The following is a 19,999-nucleotide window of genomic DNA, read 5'->3' as shown; positions in this document are numbered from 1 at the left end:
CAAACCTTGGGCCTCTCGGACACACCGCGTCGCCGCAATTCCACCGACTGCAATGGATTATTACAGATTCATCGAAAACGAAATTGAGCATAAACAATCACAAAATAATGTAGATAATGGAAGAAATTATTTTTGGCGCAATTTCTTCTTTATGTCAAGTCTCATTTTTTGCTAAATTTTTTTACTTACCTGCTTTATTTGGCCAATGCTTATGCCCAATTTCGTTATCTGTCAACACGTGCTAATCAATCTCATCTCGTGGTACTGCCGCGAAGCAGATTTACATGCAAATTTCCATTTTGTAACTTGATTACTCACTTTATATTAATTGTACCTACTTCTGGGTAAACGCTAAACATTCCAAACTTAAACACACATACTTCCAACTTACGCCCGTGACATTGGGTAGTTTAATCTCGTTAGTTATCTCATGTGTACGTGCACGTGCATATGTGATTTGGCCTTTTTTGACTGAAAGAAAGGCTCTTTAGTGAATGGTCTTCGATCTTCGCTAATGTGCTGCAGTAAAACTGACAAAATTCACTATAAATTGAATATATTCGAAATTATGACATAATAGCTTTGTCCATTTGTTTTTTGCCGAAGAAAATTTGATATGAATTTCATGGTTTTTAGCTTACACATTTGAAATCGCTCCTACTGTAGGATTTTTTGTTGGGACCATTTCGTTTAAAATCTCTGTTTCAAGTTAAATGGTAAGTAACGTCTCGTGTGCCATATCGAGATAGAAAAAAATTCACGTAACTTTTTCCGCAGTGCCCAAAACTCGATTGTTTTTGCGCATGCGTATACTGGAATTTTTTATGTCAAAAAGATTTAAGAATTACGAAAAAAAGTTCGCATCTCTAACAGCTGTTGAGATTTTCGAACACTTCAAAGTACCAGTAAATTTCTGAAAATTTCTTAGTAATAAAATACTTAATGGCATTCTATAAATTAAAATGACATTGTTGCAATTACCGGAAAGATTTGTTTTAGAGTTTCCGTAAATCTCTTGAAAGTATCAGGAAATGGGAAAAAAATTATTTTACGGTGTATTATAAAATTAAAAAAAAAGTTTGAAAAATTATAAAAAAACCTTAATTTGCCGCCTTCACGTCCAGTTTACCCCTTCAATGCCATGTTTATGTGATAATCGTATGATAAAACATTGAACGTTTTTCGCTTTGTGCACGTTTAAAAAATCCGTCTTCAATTGCGTTACTCGATCTGGTTAATAATAAAACTCTTAAATAAATCATTTCTGTCGTTGACAAATGGTTTAATTGCCCTTTAAAATCGAGCCGGCTAGTGAACACTGTCTTCCACGTGGGAGTTCCCCCCAATAAAAACAAATCTAATTTATTTATTGCAAATAATTTACGCCTCCTTGTGTGGGCACAGGCGAAAAAAATTGCTCTTAAGTCACAAACAATAGAGTTTTTTACCTTTGAATTCATATAAGATCGATTACAAGAAAATTCGTCTCACGCCGAGAAATGCACCCCACTGAGGCCTTCTTACAATAATTTCGCAACTGGTTTTTAAAGGTAGGTACTACTGCTATTTATCTACTCCCAGTTGACATTTGACATATGTTTAGGGATCGATGTGAAATTGCTGGTTTATGTGAATCTTCTTGTGTTGCATAGCGTATTCCTGGCAACGTCAATTATTATCAGTCCCTCAGAAACAGTTTGACTTCTCAATTCACCCAAACTTTGTCGTCTCATTAAGTTATCTGGTCATCGATGGTGACGTTCGTAGAATACTTAAGAAATGGAATAGGGCGATAAGGGTGGCAAAAACGTGTTCAGAGAAAATTAATCTCAAAATTGCCGTTTCACGCCCGTGGACGCTCGCATTAACTCATCGGCGAACTCATTATGTGTCTTTAAAGTTGACATTTCGACAATTTGCCTCAGTAAGAATTCTACACGAGATAAAAATCAGCATTCTCTGAGCGTCATAATGCTGTTCGTTGGCATTGAACGGTACTATTTCATAATATTCAATTATTGCACCTACGTAATACGTTATTTTCGTTATTAGTATACAATACGGTTACGTTGCAGTAGTATCTACTCTGTAGCGACACCTATGATTACGGCAAAATAACTACGAGCTTCGTTCGAACTCGATTAGATGGCAAGCTAAGTCGGAAATTGTTTAAACAAAAGTGAAAGCCAGTGACGTTTCATGCGTTATGGGGACGTCTAGAAAAGTAATCCTTTCGTGTGATGCAGCCAATGAAGTTCTAATTAATGTATTATTCTTGCCTGATGTTTTTTAATGCCTGGGAGGTATGTGGGTTATCGAGTAATAACTTGAAGATGGCCTTACATATTTTCCTTGCGTTCTCCACCGACATGCTTGGATGTGTTAGGTTTGAAATTTTTGTTTAAGCACAGCATATTATGTGCTTGAAAAGTTCAATCGATATCATCGGTAAACATTGAGAATTCGAAAGGCAAACATTCATTGTTAAATTCATGCCATCAATGAAATTTTAATCATGCTTAAACGTGCACTAGCAGTTTCAGTGCCTTCACCATGCTGCTTCAAGACCTGAAGGTACTTAGAAAATAAAGCGAATCTATTTTACTGCCGCCATGTAAGTTTCAATTTGGCTTTGTGGAAAATTGAGAAAATACACGTGCGGCAATGAAGAACTTCATTATACCGTCTGAAGGGACCCCGATTTGCTTTCTGCTCGCTCCTCTCTAAGGGTTTTATGTTCTGGAACTAATTTACCATTAACGCCGTCTTTCAGTGTTAAATGTTTAATTGTGTTTATAGGTCATGAAAAGGCGATTTTTGCCTCATCAAAAGTTGAAAAATATACCGTTAAATTAGAGTGGCGTCCGATTCAATAGCGGTACTATTACGTTTCAGTACCGTCGATACTTAGCGGATTTGGGTTATTTATTTAACCCTCGTTCCGCTACTCTGCAAATTTATTGGTCCGACAACCCCAAAAGCTTACATGACCACGTATTCCGTAAGAGCTGCCATATAAATTATGTAACTAATGAAGAAAAAACGTTAAGAGTCTTAATCCATCTGGGAATTCTTTTCAGAAGTGCCGCCTTTTACTTACATCCAATTAACAATATCCCCGCAATTAATAAAATTTTTATATATGATATTTCACTCCATTCGGAATTGACTTGCCCCATTTTGAAATTACTACCAATCACTTGGTGATGAAATATAACTGGGTCTTGGCAGTCTTAAGGTGAGCATGTAGCGAGATCGTTGTACACCCGACAAGGGCATGCCGGAATTTTCGGCAATTCAATAATTTGACTATAAATCCACCACTGGCAGATGGTTCAGCTCAAATCTTTTCTCAATTTCGACTTCGGTTTTGTGAGAACAGATTGATTCGGGATACGCCTCAATTGAAGCCTAGAATATATATATATATCTATGTCAAAGTGTCTCAGACAGTAGCAGAGATATTAGATTAATTTGATTTGGCGTTTTTGGCCCGAAGTGATCTACGAAGTCTCGAGATGGCGAAGTATAAAGTTTGATGTGATGCAAAATGTTCATACTTCTTTTTTGATATCGACCGTAGATGCTTTAATCGCGGTTTGGCAATCGTAGAAAAAAAGTTTGGGAAATTTTCAAAACAATTGAATTTTCGTCAACATCCATCATGAGTAACTAAAAGGCATTTTCATTCTGAGTCAATCAATCAAGTATAAGGATGATCGCGCGTCTAGAGAAACCGAAGAGAATAATTAAATTTTGCCACATATGTATACACAAATCATTGGCGTACAAGGACTATATGACGGCATCAGTTATAACGTTTTTTTTTTCTTCATTCCTTTATTGCTTCCGTTTTTGATTCCATTTCTCCTGGTTTCTGCCTTGCCGGCTTCTGTTTATTATCGAATTAATTTGAAGACATAAATATTTAAAGAGAGATAGTGCCAACGTTCCCCTTTAAATATTTCAATCTCATATGAAATTTTATAAAAGTTATTGGCGTACGGCGGTTGAAATGCCAGGTAAGATTTCTTTCCAAATTGCATAAATTCTTCCTGCACTGGCTTCGACTTTGCACGCCTTTATATATTCTTGATTCATTTGAAAAATTTCAGGTTTAAAAGGGCAATTGCGCACTTTAACACTGTTTAAAATTCACTGATGCAGTGCAGATGTGAAGGCACCTATATATTTTTTAATATGTCTTAGTTTTTTCCATACATCCTGTTTTGAATTATACTCCCTGATTTACACATTTTAAATTAAATTTTAAAATAATTAATTTGAATTTTAAAATAAATTTGGAAATTCTAGGCTGAATGAGGACATTTTGCGCTACAATACTCTCTAAATGTAAGTGGCATGGTGCAAATTAGTTTCTTCCCTACATTCCACTTTGCTACATTTCCATCTTGCACGAAAATGGCTTTCCTTTTTTTTTTATTTATTTTTAAATTTGCTGCGAGGTCTGAATCCACTCTGCACGCCCTTGTTTATATCTGCATTAGTTCGAATATTCATAACTTTAGTAGCTTTTTCCAAAATACCTTTTTCTATAGGTTTTGTTTTTCCACCACCTTTTTGCATAGTACGTTATCGTTTGGCATTGCATTTATTGAAGTTTTCGACATGAAAAGACGTTGCACTATAAATACGAAAATGTAATTTGAAAATATTTCTTAGTTCTAGCAACTTTGAATTTTTTTTTTAAATCCTGCCTTTCAAGCTTCTGTTTATTTCTGAATTCATTTGAAAATTTTAATATGTCAAGAAAGAGCATTTCCCACGTGTCATAATTCGATAAAGAGATTAGAATTGTATAAAAAAGCTGTTTTATGCGTGTAACTTATCTATGTTCCAATCTAGAAAGCTTGAAATAAATATTTTAGATCAGAAATTTTTTGACGCTTTTCTACAAAATTTTGGAATTTAGTCATGTTTTTTCCGCATTGTGTTCACTAACACAACTACATGTTATACATAATGCATATATTGTACATTATACATATAATATATCTATAAATGGATTTTGAAGTACCTGTCGCCCCGAGAAAAAGTTTCAGCGATCTCGTCCACGTGACTAATGAGTGTTTTTTCCATTTAAAAATTGCGAAAATACGGAAAATATCTTCGGAAATTATTAGAAAAACTCGACTCTCCATTTCAAACATTCCACGCACATTTCTTATACGTGGGCGATGTTAAACGGCTCATAAATTGACCCCATAGGGAACACAAGAGCCCCAAAAGGTAGCACCTAAATTGCAAATTTATTTATTAGTACAAAACCTTTACAGGACAAATCGTGTACATAATTTGTCATCTATGCAAATCGCAATACGAGTGGATGCGGCAATAAACCATGGGTTTTTTGGTATTGTCCATGTGCAATTTTTACCGTATAAACTGTGGAATATCAATGATTTTTGTCCATAATTTAAACCAGATTGAAGGAGCTGCACCCACTTCAACGTGCTTTATGCTAAATACTAAGTATATAATCACACCCTCATTGACTGATTGTTGCCAGTTCAATGTCGCCTATACAGTTACAAAACGGTGCAAAAAGGTGCAAATAAACTTAATTGGACGCATTTTTGCATGGCTTTCCTTTGTTACATACTTGTTTTTGAATGCATTTAGTTTCAGAACCGTTAGAATTGTATAACGAAAATACGAGAACGATTTAATTCGATCAGGTGCAGTAGACTCGATAAAACACGTTCGAAGCCATGGCTAAAACTGGCATAAACTTTTAACGGAATTTTAATATTCTGTTTAATAAAACCAAAACCTGGTATATGCGTGTTATGCATGAACTCTTCGATTACATCACAATTTATGGTGATCCACCTGCCTATGGTTTTTGCATCTGCTTTCTATTTGACCCAAATATTCAGCTGCACGTCTCTTAATCCGAAAATCATTCAATAATTGAATATCTCCACCGATATAAATAGAAATCGTCTTGATTTGTCCTCTTCATGATGAATTATCCGCTCCGGCCAACTTTCTTTCAGTAATTGAGCATAATATATTACATCAAATTTACCTTTTAAAGAACTTTAAAACGTTCGTTCCTTTGAACGGTTTCTCTTCGTTTAAAATTATTACGTCCAGATTTGAAATGTGTCACCTTGTGCCGTAGTTTACCGAATTTGGACAGACCAATGCCCGCTCCAACCACCAATAAGTGAAAGTCGTTTTTAGGTACAACACTGCGCTGAAAATCCGAGGCAAGCCGCAGCCCTAGGGCTTCTGCCAGTTTTATGTTTCGTTTACGTAGGTATTGCAACAGTTTTTTTCTGTTAAAATTACTACAGGCTTACTACTCCGATATTCGACTGAAAATAAAATCGGTAAGCAGATCGAACTTGGACTTGCGAGACATTTGGGATTGATCGAAATTTCGAATATTTCGCGTTTTCATGGTCGCGCCGGTTTCGAACCGAACACACGTTCCGGAAGGATGTTGCCTGTTGGCGTAGGCCCATTGCTCACGACACCGCATATGTTTAATAAACGCAAATGTGGGTATTCACTTGAAATCATCGCAAAACCGGCGAGTTCTTCATATTTTATGTTAATAAAACCAGCGAAGATTGCAATCGCAAAAGCAGGGAAATTGATGTCTCTATACGTGACGCAGAAAAATGTCCTGCCCTGTACAAAATGAATGTTTGCCTGCCAAAAGTTTGTCTTGTCAAAACGGCCTTTCAACCCAAGTTCGCCGACCCCAAGTTGCGGAAATCCCCTATTTCTGGCAACGCCACTTGTAAAGAAGCCCTGGAAAAATAGAAACACGATGTAGCTTGACGACAGTACCCCTGGTCGACTTTCAAGGCTGCTGCTAAATAATAATGATTTTATTGCATTGATAATTTAAATGTCACATTCGTTTTCTGCAGGCGATTTTGCTCTATTATATGCATACATCTATTGTTTTCGTTCATGAGTCCTTGAAAGGTCCCACATAATCGTTGCACTGTTTCTCAACTTCTGATAGGTATTACAAGCCAAAGGAAAAAATAGGGCATTATCATTTATTAAATTTAAATCACAGTTACGGAAGAATAATTATGGCAATAGTTCAATCCCACCTGATCGGTTCAAATGAATAAGATTTTACTGAAATTTTGAATAAAATGGGACCAACTCGTCGTGAATACTCGAGAGGTTTTAGGTAACTCGACCCGGTTTTAGGTAACCTAACCAAACAACAATTTTGACTTAATAATTTATATTCGAGCATTCTGGATAAGAATTGAAGTGAGTGTTTGAAATTAACAAGATTTTAATGATTATGATCGATCGAGAAGAACGATTAGTAATGACCGTCATGAATTTTCGAACACTTCGAATCGACCTTAACCTGCACAGTAGCATTAGGAAATTTTGAAATAACGCGAACTGCACGATTTTTAAAAACGTTGAAAAATCCCGATCAACCTGAACAGAAATTTTTGCCTAATCGATCTAAACAATATCTATAGAATAATTCGACTAATGGCCATAAGGTTCCGAAAATTTTCGAATAATTAAAAACGAGTTTTTTTTTTAATTAGGGGATAACGATCCTGATTTGCATATAATTTTTTCACAAATTGGAGAGGAATTTTTGAAACCTGGCTAGGAGCAAATGCGCGATCTTTCGTTTTGAGAAACCTCGTAATTTAAAAAACAAAAATAAATTCTTGGAACATTTGTTTCACGAAAAAATCCTTTTGCTGAAACACCGAAGATTCCCCGGTTCCGAGAAAAAAGCGATTTTCTATGTCGATGCGTGTCAAACTGATTTTAGTTTTTTCTCAGGTCAAACTAATTTTCGATTGATGTTCTTACATAACGATCCCGTAAATTGCAATTAAAAACCGTTAATATAAACAAAAGTAAAAACTCGACCTTAAAGGTAAAAACCGAAAGTGGTACCGGTGCACGACGGCGATCCGGCCGTACCTATCGAAAGCGAAATATGTTCAGAAACGGGTTCTCCATTAGGACGAGACTTATCATTTAGTTAGTCGCATTATTTACGGGATCTTTCAGCGAAGAGCGGAGATGGATTTTAAATTGTGATAACTCGGAAAAAAGTTCGATTTAAATTTATTGTGTGTTGGGGCCGAAGTACGGTGGTCCGGGTACCATTTTTGACTTATCACGTTCTTCTCGCTGCTCAGAGAGTTTGGTACTTCTGGGTAACGTCGGCTCTTCTGTTCATATTCTCTCAACTTCGTTTTCGTACAGTGAAAGTCGCGAATAACGACGTCGGTTATAACGATAAGTTGCGTGTAGCGACGGAAATTCGAAATTTCGGTTGGATCTGCACTTATCCCATTGTAAAAAAAAATTTGTTTTTAACATCCGAAAAAGACATTTTTAATAATTTGCTATCCAGGTGTAATGATGCTATGAGATGTGACATAGTAATTGTAATATAAAGTCGACGTTGCCAGTGTTCTTTGAAAAGTCTTTCAAAAAGTAACCGAAATTTTTCAAAAAGCAACGCGTTTAGCGTCTTTACAGATAAATGCAAAAAAAATCTTGTTGTTGTACATATCTGACACACACGTGTATGATTGTGGTTTATCTCCGATTTGTATATAAAGCTGCTAAAATGCCGCTTTTTTATAAATTTCGTTATCTTTTTGCGGAATTTTTTAATCGAATGCTGCCAGTGTCGACTCTATATCGCAATTATTATAAATACACAAAAAATAAGTTTCTTTGGCCTATTTACAGACACTAAATAGCTAAAACTACGACAAAGGAGTTTGTTGATTTAAGCCATAGAATCAGAGCTTTTTACGTGGTGATATTTTCAATTATGTTTGTGCCGGTAAACTTCTCAAAAAATAAATTTTTTATTTGAAGGGCGTGGAGAGAATACGAATTATCGGGAATCTTCCTGAATTATGAACGAGGCCTATATAAAGGATTATGTAAATTAAAGTCCATGCTCGTTATATACATATATTCAGCTTGTTTGAGTTGTACTAATTTTGTTGTGTTTTTAAAAATGGCTTAAAGAAAAGTAAAGGTTTTCCAGACTTGAAGCAGGTGAAAGTAACAATACCATTGCAAATTAGTTGCACTTATCACATTCGCCTGTTTCTACAATTAAGGACCAATTGTATCCAATACAATTTGGAAGAACCGAGCAAATATCAAAAATGTGTTTGATGAAAATTTGTTGCTGATGGAAAAACTTAGATTATCCCTGTAATCATGGAAATATTGATTAGGGATTACATGAATACTTCAAAAACGAAAGAAGTACAAGAACAGCAATCAGTGGCCCAATACTACAGGTAAAAGGCGAACAGTTTGAAGAAATAACGAATGAAGGCTCTAAATATAAACGCTCAGAAAGTTGGATTAAACGGTTCCGACAAAAACATAAAATTGTGGATGGAAAAACTAGTCGTGAACCTACTGGTGCCCCAGTTATAGTGACAGAAAACTGACTCAAAACTGTATGACCGAACTCGGAAAAATTACCCGAATGACGAGATTTTTAACGCAAATGAAGCAAGTCTACCTACAAAATAACTGCGAGAAAAAACTGAAATTTAAAAAGAGAGAAGTTTACGTATGGAAAAATGTCAAAGAAATTAGTTACTTTATTTGCCGCTACCAATATGACAGGATAAAAAAAAAACGAAAATTCACTTTCGAAATCAAAAAACTCTCGTCGTTTCGGAAATATTAAGTCGCTACCTGTGTTCTACGTGTCTAATAAAAAAGCCTGGATGATGCCAGACTTGTCTATAAAAATTTTACAAAACCGAGGCACTAAATTAAATAAAAAAAAAAAGAAGTTTGCTCTTGATAGACGATAATCCAACGAACCAAAAGATTTCAAATTTAGAGAATATTAACCGCGTTCAATATCTCTCACCGAATACCACATCAGCTCTGCGGCCGGTTGATCACGGTATCACAAGATCAATGGAAATTCATTTTAGAAGGTTCCAGCTAATAAGTCTTATTGAGAACAATCAATCATATCAATTACCCTTCTAACCCATAGAACAGGATATCATTACCTCAAACGATAGCGAATTTTCTAAAGAGATGTATATTTACAATTGGCAGAAGCAGCTGACGAGTGCAAAGGGATTTTCTTTTAGCCGAGGTGGCAAGGAGGACAAACAATGATTTTGAAAATGAAGATGATTAGCTTTTTGCATTAGTACAAAAGAAACTTACATTACCGGATTAATTATGGACTGATTTTGTAAATGTTGACCTTCACTTGCAAACAGACGGTGTTTCATCTGGCGAACGAATTGCAAACGAAGTGCTCTCCATTGAAGGAATCCAATTTGGAAGCGATGAAGACTCCGAGGGTGATGAAGATTTCAAGCCACCATAGATTGCAAAAGCCCTACAGCCTTGCAGACCTTACAACCCCGAACACTTTTTCACCGTACAATTGTTTTAGCGACACAAGGCTTCCGAAAGAAACCGGTTCTATAGGGGAAGAAATTTAATCGATTTTTGTTGATGAACTTTGCAAAAAACAAACAAAAATTACAGAATATCTGAGCAAAGAATACACACCAAAATATAAATAAGTTAGAAGTTACATTAAATTATTTATTTTTTGTAATTTTTTTTTAAATATATTTTTGCGTTTTTTCGACGTCCTTAGTCATAAAAAAAAAACAAATCTTAATATAACGAAGACTGGATATAATCACCCCCCCCCTTGCCGTCGTTATATTCGACTTTCATAGCACATATGTATTACACGACCTGACACGATTAGGAAATGGTCATTTTTTGGAAGTTGCATACGATGCTTTTTCAATGGCAAAAAACAATTTGCGAAAAAAATTTAAAAGCGATTTATTGCTTAAAACTTTAAAATTTGATACAGCTGTTATTGAAATCGTTGCGAACTGTTGATGCTTCGTGGTTTGCACTCTTGCTGTGGATATCGGTGTCGACGCCGTGGGAAATAGGATTATTTCCTGATCGTTGCGCGCGCAACATCTAGGATATGAAAGTATAGGGAAATCGGAGGTCTTTCGGTGTCATTTTTGAGTCGGCAACAATGCACCGACACTCGTGGAAAAATTTATTTATTACATTCATTCTTTCGATAGAACATTTTACGATTAGTATGCAACGAATAAACACCGAGCTATCTATTACTTAAAGGCAATTAATCTACGCTCATACTTATATGAGCTTACATTTCTAAAGAGATGTCATTGCGTAACAGCGAGTGGTAGTACTGGCTATGCACGTCTCGTTTGGCACATTTATCAAAATTTAAATAAAAATTGAAAATTCCTAGAATAACTTATTAATAATTACCACGCCCTACGTATTTTGAATAATCGACCTAGCTGGGTACATTTACTGCGTGTCGCTTTAAGCACGTGACGTACCAATCAAGTATTAAGAGGTACCGCGCAATTTCAACACCTCCCAATGCTTTACATAACACCGAATGCAGTACCAAGTCAAATTTTTTACGCACTCAATGCTGTAGTGGTTAATTTGCATCTTTACGGTACCTCTTATAAAGGCTGCGTCATTGGCATAAATAATATTACATTTAAGTTTTTTTGACAATGCCTCATTTGTCCACATGCACCCTAAAAGCGATACTATCGCACTCTCATTGTATCTCATCATATTTCCGCCTCGTCATATCTCGATATCTTTTCCAAAAAGAAACTGCTTCGCGATGGTACCACCGGCTGGGATCGCTGTCTGTTTTTGATTCGAATACTGCCGTCTAAATTTGCTTTTAGATTATTAATTAGGAGTTTCTTTTGCTCGAGGCGGATAAGAAAACCATAAAAACGCAACCACATACATTGCTTAGGACGGCTCTTAGGGTCAGTAGTTCGTGAGCCCCAGAGCTTCGGTCCAGTACCTCCTTAAGTTTCGATCGCGCCCGTCTTCTGGCACTTGACAAACATTATACACACTCACCAAAAGGCACCGTGGCAAAAAGCCAAAAAGGCTCTCGCGCTCGGCAGAAGTGCCTTTTTTCGATTCAAAAGCGATGACAAGGTGCAAATTCGGCACTTGTCAATGATATGCACTGTAATGCAGCAAAGGTGGTACCGAGGTGAGTATCCTTTTTAGCGGGTGCAACGCACTTTTTGGGATTTCAAATATCGATCACCGAATCAATTGTCATCGGCTGCCTCTTCTTCTTTTCGCCCATTTAATTTGCATATAAGGCGTTCGAAGGCAATACCGTCCGATTGCGATCTGTCTTTGCTGTGCAAATATCGGATTCCATGTTGCACTTCGAACAAGAGAGTAACGATCCTGCGTAGGCTTTTCAGCGAGTAATAAATGGTTAAGTAATTAATGGTTAAGTAATTAATTGGTGACCCCTAAACCAAAGAGCTATTGTTGCCCAATGGAAAGCTGCAAGTACCCCCTTTGCTTGTGCGCCAATGTGCGAAATGTTTAAAGTTGAAAACCGCATTCGCGACTTGGACATCGGCAGATTTGTTTAATTAATTTTTTTTTTTTTCGAAAACTCCCGCCATTTTAGTTCCGTAACCGTTGACTAATCTGCAAATTGCGCCAATAGAACAAATTGAACTAGGAAGAAAGTAAAAAGCGTCGGTGATGTAGCGTGTCAAATACACTCGGCTTTTACGTCTATTATTTCGGTTACTCATGATTTATCGTCTAACGTTATGCAACGAGTTCATATATCCAACGATAATCACTTGTTAATAATTTCTTCAAACCAAATTTCTCCTTTTGATGGTCATTGTAACGACGGCGTTGGGTAACGCGTCACTTTATTGCATATCGGGTTTTGGTTTCTCGTACGGTCAGATCAGGCAAAAATTTCAGACGTTTCTACCACCACCGACCAGAAGAAAGGGGAAAATGAAGAGTGATCTCCCAGTCGAGCTTCGTGATAAATAATAATTAGAGAAACACCGCGTTTATTTGGAACAATTTTTATGATCACGCTGCATACTAAAATAATAACTGTATCTATTAAGTGCAGTTAGCTGGATGAAATTGAATTACTTGACCTAGAATTTTTTAATTATTACTTAATAAGAGCTTGTGGTTATTAAGGGAGCTATCTCAGATGATAGAAAATTGATCGCGGGTTATTAATGAAAAATGTCGCTTTCCTTTAGATAGGCCGTATTTAAAGCTTAATTGTTTTCAGTTATTAGGTTTCAAATTAATGAGCCACTACAGGAGCCAATTAGGCCCCCTTTTGTTGTTAAGCGTGTTCCCAAACAGATTTCAAAATATTCACGTTCCTCCTATGTGGATGTCGCAACATACAGCACCATATGACGATGATGAACATCCACGTAAACGCTTTACTTTTGCATACCAATTATGCAGATATTAGAGTTAAATAAGGTTAGTGTCAATGCTGTTACTTTCCAAATCGTGTTTCAGGACGAATTCCTGCCAGCACAACTCAATAGATTAATAATAGGTTTTCAAGTTCGGTAATTTGACAGCCTATCGACCTTTCACTCTAACGACACCAAAGATCCTTCGATAACGACAATTTTTGGTAATTGTGTTGTCTTGTGTAAGTCGATTTGGGGAAGTGCTGATTGGCCAGGAACCCACGCGAACAGTTCCGGGGTTCGTGCAGGCCGTTCTTTTTATGTAACAAAAGGTGCGTCGATCTCTTGATGAACCGTTGTTTTTCCAGTGATGACCACTCTTCCTGATAATCGTCATAATTTAAAGAGGGAAAAAAAGGAAATGAAAGAGTTCACGGAGAAACGAAAGAGTTGATCAGTAAAAACTTGAACAAAGTTCGAATGTCGACGAAGAAATCGTTAGGGACTCATTGAGAGCCACAGGAAAGCTTTTTGTTCCCTTGGGAGCAATTCGATTCGCCTAAATCGGCCTGTTGCGCCCCTGCTGGGCCGAGAAAAACTTCATAAATATTTATATGTCATTTTCCTTTTTTATCTATTTTATATAAAAATCAAATCACACGTACATTATTTTTACAGCCCTAAATGGAGGAAAATGCATGCGGTATAATTTTTTTTCAAAGGCCATAAGACTAAATGACCTTAGTAGTAAGACGCAGATTCCCTATCTTTCCTCACTTTTCATAAGAAACTTAAATATCATATTTGCCAGGAACGCGTTCATAGGTGTTGTCGAGCATATACCGAGTGTGTCCGGCGAGTAGGTCGAGCCGTTCACACGTACTTTTTCCGTGTTTACTTTATCAAGCAAAGGGCTCGTCAGACGCACACTCAGTACACGCTCGACGTCAAATGTGAAACATTTTCGTAGCTGTCAATCTTCGAAAAAATACCACGTGGGTATGCAGTGTGACGCATTATTTCTAAAACTGAGGGTTAGAGAGTTAAAGTAATCTTCGGCCGCATCAAGTTGTCCTTAACGGCACTGCATGTTTTTGACCAAACGTATTAAAGAACTTCGTTTTTCGGAAAATAATATTCCAAAATTTATTATTGGTCGTTTGCACCTTTAGATTTAGGTGTTAGCGTATCTCAACAAAACACCTATTTTCAGTTAGCACAGCTCGTCCAAGTTAACTTTACGGGTGAAGTGATAAAGTATTGGATGCGTAGTAAACAGGTGAGGTACACTTCGAAAAAAAAATTATGCAATTTTACTTCGTTTAGTGCGCACGCGTGACGATTTGCAAAGCCCCAAAGTTGCAGAAAAATGGGTGACGTAGAGATTTTTAAATCCAAAGTTTAGCATAGCATATTGTATGGTCAAGCCCGCGAAATTGTTGCAAACGCGTTGGATTTTGCGAGACGCGAAGCTGATCGGAACAAACCGCTGAAATCACTTGATACGGTTCAAGAACGAGTTGCTAGGGCTACTGGTTTGAGTCTTCGAACCCTTCAGAAGATTTCCCAAGAAATGAAAATCTTAGAAAATGGCGAATCGTTTATTTTTTTGAGTGTCAGAAAACGAAAATAATTATTCGGGATGTTTAAGAGTCAAAGTTTAAAAAATATTGTACAGTCTATGTGGTTTGGAAGGTAAAAAACGAAAAGAAACAGGAAATTATTAACGAAAAATCTAGACGTTCGAACTACGGGATTTCATTATTTGAGGGGTATAACTCTGTATCGTAGTGAGAATCATCCTGTGTTTTATATGGACGAAAGCCATGTACATTCTTTCCATACTCATAATAAAGCTTGGAGCTTTAATTCTAATGAAGACATATATAAACCAATTTCTAGAAAGCAACGATCAATTACTGTTAACGCAGGAGGCAAAAGTCGTTTTGTGCCAAATGTATATTTTAAATTTAGGACCAATCAAAAATTAGGAGACTGTCATAACGACATGAACTTTAACAATTACGCAAAACGGCTGGAAGAAAAGCTTATCTCTAATCTGCCTCCAAAGACCGCCCTTGCCATCCATAACGCGCCATACCATATATTAAATCTAATAAAGGTCCACCATGAGTTCTACGAAAGTTAAAATGTTGAAATGGTCGCAAGACAAAAATATTTCTTGTAATGACCAAATGAGAAAAATTGAACTGTGTAATATGGTGAAACTTCATAAAACCCCTTACAAAACATCTAAAATTCATACATTTTTACACGAAAAGGACATATAGTATTAAGGTAACCCTCATACTTTCCAGATCTTAATCCGATAGAACTAGTATGGGAAGCAATGAAATGATGCGTTATTGAAAAAAAAATCATTTGAATTTAGTTGAGGAATATTGTAATAAGTTTTTTGAAAATTTTACAGTAAATGAGTAGATATCGTGTTGTGATCGTATTGTGAACATGCAACGAAGTGAAAAGATTTTACATGAGACAGCAAGGGTGATAACAATTATAGTGACGAAAATGACGACAGTAAGTCTGAAAATAGCACAGATAATGATTAATTGTAATAAAATATGTTAAATAGAAGCTTTGTACATTTTTGTATATAATTGTAATGTGATTTTAGTTTCATTTTTATATAGAATGTGATATTTTTTAATAGAAATTTCGTACATAAATAAATATTAAAAAGGTACCTTAATAGTACCTGAGTTATGTAGCCATCTGCGCTGTTCGTTGATCATCTGCATCTCGTCCCATCTTACTTAACTATTATCCTGTGGAAAGGCGTACGGCGCTATGAACAAATCGAGTCTATTAAGGGTTCAGCCATAAAGGACAAGATAAAACTGCCTTTACTTTCCGCTTTTGTCATGGGCTATATGTTTCATTCTTTTAATATTTTAGTGTTATCTCATTCTTGTCAAATGATCTCTCTGTCATTACGCGTATCACTTCACGCGCAAAGTTAATTTGGGTAAGCTAAAGGTACTTCGTGTCGATTACCCGCCATTTAAGGCATTATTACGTGCAAGATGTTCTCCAACTTGAACATTTTATTGATAAATAAATCTTTTTTTGTCCCTGTTGCTAGTTAACTAATGTCCATTTCGGCGGACGTTTCAAGAGCATGTTAAATTTCAAGGGACACTCTATGGTTTGTGCGGCATTTTGAGGGAAAAATATTTCATCGCTATCCGATGAATGCTTCGAGTCGTTCACAACCAATTACGGTTCACTGAAGTCGCGTTCAGCCTATTCACTCTACGCATTAGGACGCATCCGTCGGTGAAGACTGTGAATGCGCCGCAGGGCGTAAAGTAACTGATTCTTTAATGTAGCGAAAAACGGACGTGTGATACTAGTTTTTATTGAGTAACCTAGACTTTCAGAAATAATTGCGTTATGCGTTACCTCACGACCACATGGTATAAACTAAACTAATAGTGCTGAATCGAAATTGCACATTGAAAGTAGATTTTATTTATTGATGAAGCATTTACTACTGAAAGTTGTTCAATTTTCAATGGGGCATCGCGATAGAGAGTAAATTGAAATTCCTCTCAAATTCTAATCTTGAAAACTGACTTAAAGAGGTCAGAACAGGTATTACGAAATAAAAGCATTTAGTTTGTCCCAAATAGCGCTAAAATTCATTGCTAAGAAATAAAATTCTCAGGAACCAATTCTGGTAGTGTGGTAGGGAGGTGAAAAAATATTTTTTTCCGCAAAACACTTAGTGTGTGAGTGAAAAAGTTGTTTCAACAGCACAAAGTTATATTCTACAAGATTAATAATTTTCCTATGAAATGTATTGAAAAAGGAAATATAGATCGAGATTCGTCTGCGGCTGAAGTATGATACAATCAACATTTGAAATTTGACATGTATTGCTTTTTACTTTCTCACGTCGTTATGAGATCCATATAAATAATTCAGTTGATACGTGAAAAAACATCAAAATCTAGGAGAGTTTCAAAATGATGAAAAATACGCTATTGCAATGTACATGAGATCAGAGCAACGTCAATATCTCAAGAACGTAAGAACGTGCAAATAAGGAGTAACTACTATATGAAATTTTCTTCTGACTGGGAGTCTCTAATCTAACCGAAATTAATTAATAAAAAGTTTTTAAATCTAACCGAATTTACAAAATAATAGAAAAAAAATTTACATGAAATTTCGGGGTGCAGTTCTTCTCATTTTTTTATGGTTGCACTCACCGTATAATTAAATATTTTTTGAGTTAAATATTTAAAAAAATATGGGAAAACGTTGAATATGGTTTAAAGGAAGCATCTACTTGTGTAATATATTTCCTATTTAACATAATGTACAAAAACTCTTACGAGGATGTTCTTAATTGTCAGAGATAAGGTATGAGTCGAATAGGTAAAAGGTGCTCAAGAGTGCACATGATTAATTGAAATTTAGAATCGAGTTATTTTCTATTTTTTTGGCCGAAAACGTAAATCAAAAAACGGCACATTTAATTTATTATTCTATTAAAAAAATTTTCAATGTAAAAACAACCTTAAAATAGCGCTAAAGAATTACTAGCCCCTCTAAACATAGTGCTCATGTTGGCCATTTTTCACTCAAAAATCAAAACTTTTGAATTTAATTCACCTTATATCTCCGACAGTTTAGATTTCCCCATAGAGATCCCATGTACAGGGCTTCTCCGTATTTCCGAAGTAGCCCTACCGCGTTTATTTTAAGGGTTAGACAAAAGAAATAGTTAAAAAGTATTTTTTCTGATTTGTCAGAAGTCAAATTGCGAGCATTTAATATTGTCTTGATAATATTTTATTTAACGAGAATTTTTGTTACAGTGCTTAAGAAGCCGCACCGCATATCGGAAAAATACATTTGTTCTTACGTCAAACCGTATATATCTGAATGCAGCATGCAACCATACATCTCGACAGAGCATAAATATACACGGCGTTTCATTTTTAAAAACCCCAGCCTAGTATATGTTAAATAATGCTCGCTTGCACGAACTGGTACGAGACAGGGGCACCTTCGTTAACAAACTGACTAGGGAGAATATATTTCCGAATCTTCCCGAAATTGTCCTCAAAATGGATGCCCTGTGGGGTTTTTAATTTTATATTTTGTGCAATATTTTGCGATTTTAATGAGCGACAATGAAGGACTGAAATTCACTTTTAGATCTGATTTACTAGAACTGTTGACAGCAGCCCCTGGCACCCGGCGTCGAGAGAAATACCCGTTGATCAAACGTCGATCAACTTTCCAAAGATCTAATTAACGTTTTTTACACATTTGCAATATTTAAGCAGAAAAAGCCGCATTATTGCAATTCCACGTGCCCCACCGTTGTCTTGGCCATTTCGCAAGAGCGGAACCAAAAGGTTAGTTGAGTAACATAACACAATCCGAATTATTAAGAATACTCTTATTACCCCATTATTATGAAGCGACCTTGATGTTGATCAACTCGGATCAATAAAATGCACTTTCGTAGCATTTGAGAAAGGCAAATGTGGTAAATGTCTTGAGGACCACCCAGGCCAATAATAGGAATTTCAGCGACGAATATTCCTTGTAATTAGGAGCATATTCCTTGAAAAATGTGGTACTCGCATTGTGGTTCACATGCAGAGGTGACTTGTGACTTTTCAATTTTATCGCGGCCACTCGAAATTTCGTAACGAGATGATGCGTTCGGAATACCCGAGGCTGTTGATGGCGTTTCAAAATGATTTCATCTTAATTATGTTTGAAATTAAATTCTAAATGATACTTCATCTGGTGATGATATACTAGATCACGGTAATCTCCCGTGTTATTTACTTAACATCAATTTATTTCTTTTTATTTTTATTTATTTATTTATTTATTTATTTTTACTAGTGCATTCTGAACGAAATTGATTCAAGGGCGTTTTTTAAGGTTTCGAAGAAAACCTTTAAGGAATGCTTGTTTCGCCGACTGAAAACTGCACCGAGATTTTATAAAGCAAACCTTCACATTTAAATGTCAGTGTTTAATATCCAGGCAAGGCACAGGATTGACAATGTGATTTTCCTTTTTCTCTTATTTACCGGCTTATTTTATGTATATTGTTCGTCCGCTGAGTGCTTCTTCCATTTTTTTAAAGGATAATTACGGCAGTTTCAGGTCAGTTTTCACCGGCCTGCACAAACCTTGAGACGATCGCCAGTGGCATTTTCCCAAATATGCAGCGTTCGGTTGTCTTACTGCATGGCGGGCGTGCCAATCAGTGCGGCACATTGTTTAATTTGGCGCAATTAAAAATAACGTGTGCCAAATCTCTGGTTTCTTAATCTCGATATCTGTTACAACCTTTGAATTAACACACTTCGCAGTTGCAACACCCCGTCGTTTTTTTGCTTATTTTTTTTTTATTTTTTTTTTTTCAAAAATCAAATTTTCCCTTACCGTTTGGTCTCGCGTTTTTTCCTCCCCTTCGTGGTCCCCTTGATGGTCCGATACAGCGTAATCATTTTGGCAATATCACTAAAACACTGGGAAACTTGCGAAAAATCGAAAACAGGCGCGCCAAAGTTGCGAGTACCGCGCGCCACCCGCAGTGGTCGGGTACCACCAATGGTACCGCTTACGCTAAGAAGTGAGTGAACACTGAACAGCAACAAGAGGTGCGTATGAAAATTGTTAGGCGC

General features: G+C 36.3%; 1 protein-coding gene across 1 annotated transcript in view; it reads right to left on the bottom strand.

The window, feature by feature from the left end:
• exp (expansion) overlaps nt 1-19,946 on the bottom strand; it is a 79,461-nt gene extending 59,515 nt beyond the window's left edge. Inside the window, exon 1 of the mRNA XM_066296770.1 lies at nt 19,758-19,946. Within this exon, the coding sequence (XP_066152867.1) occupies nt 19,758-19,822 (65 nt within the window). The 5' untranslated portion in view covers nt 19,823-19,946. The remainder of the gene's footprint in view (nt 1-19,757) is intronic.
• Between the last annotated feature and the right edge of the window lie 53 nt (nt 19,947-19,999).

The sequence above is a fragment of the Euwallacea fornicatus genome, chromosome 26, assembly GCF_040115645.1.
Source record: "Euwallacea fornicatus isolate EFF26 chromosome 26, ASM4011564v1, whole genome shotgun sequence".
Lineage (NCBI taxonomy): Eukaryota > Metazoa > Arthropoda > Insecta > Coleoptera > Curculionidae > Euwallacea > Euwallacea fornicatus.
Note: the sequence above shows the minus strand (reverse complement) of the source record. Positions and strands in the feature narration are given on the sequence as shown.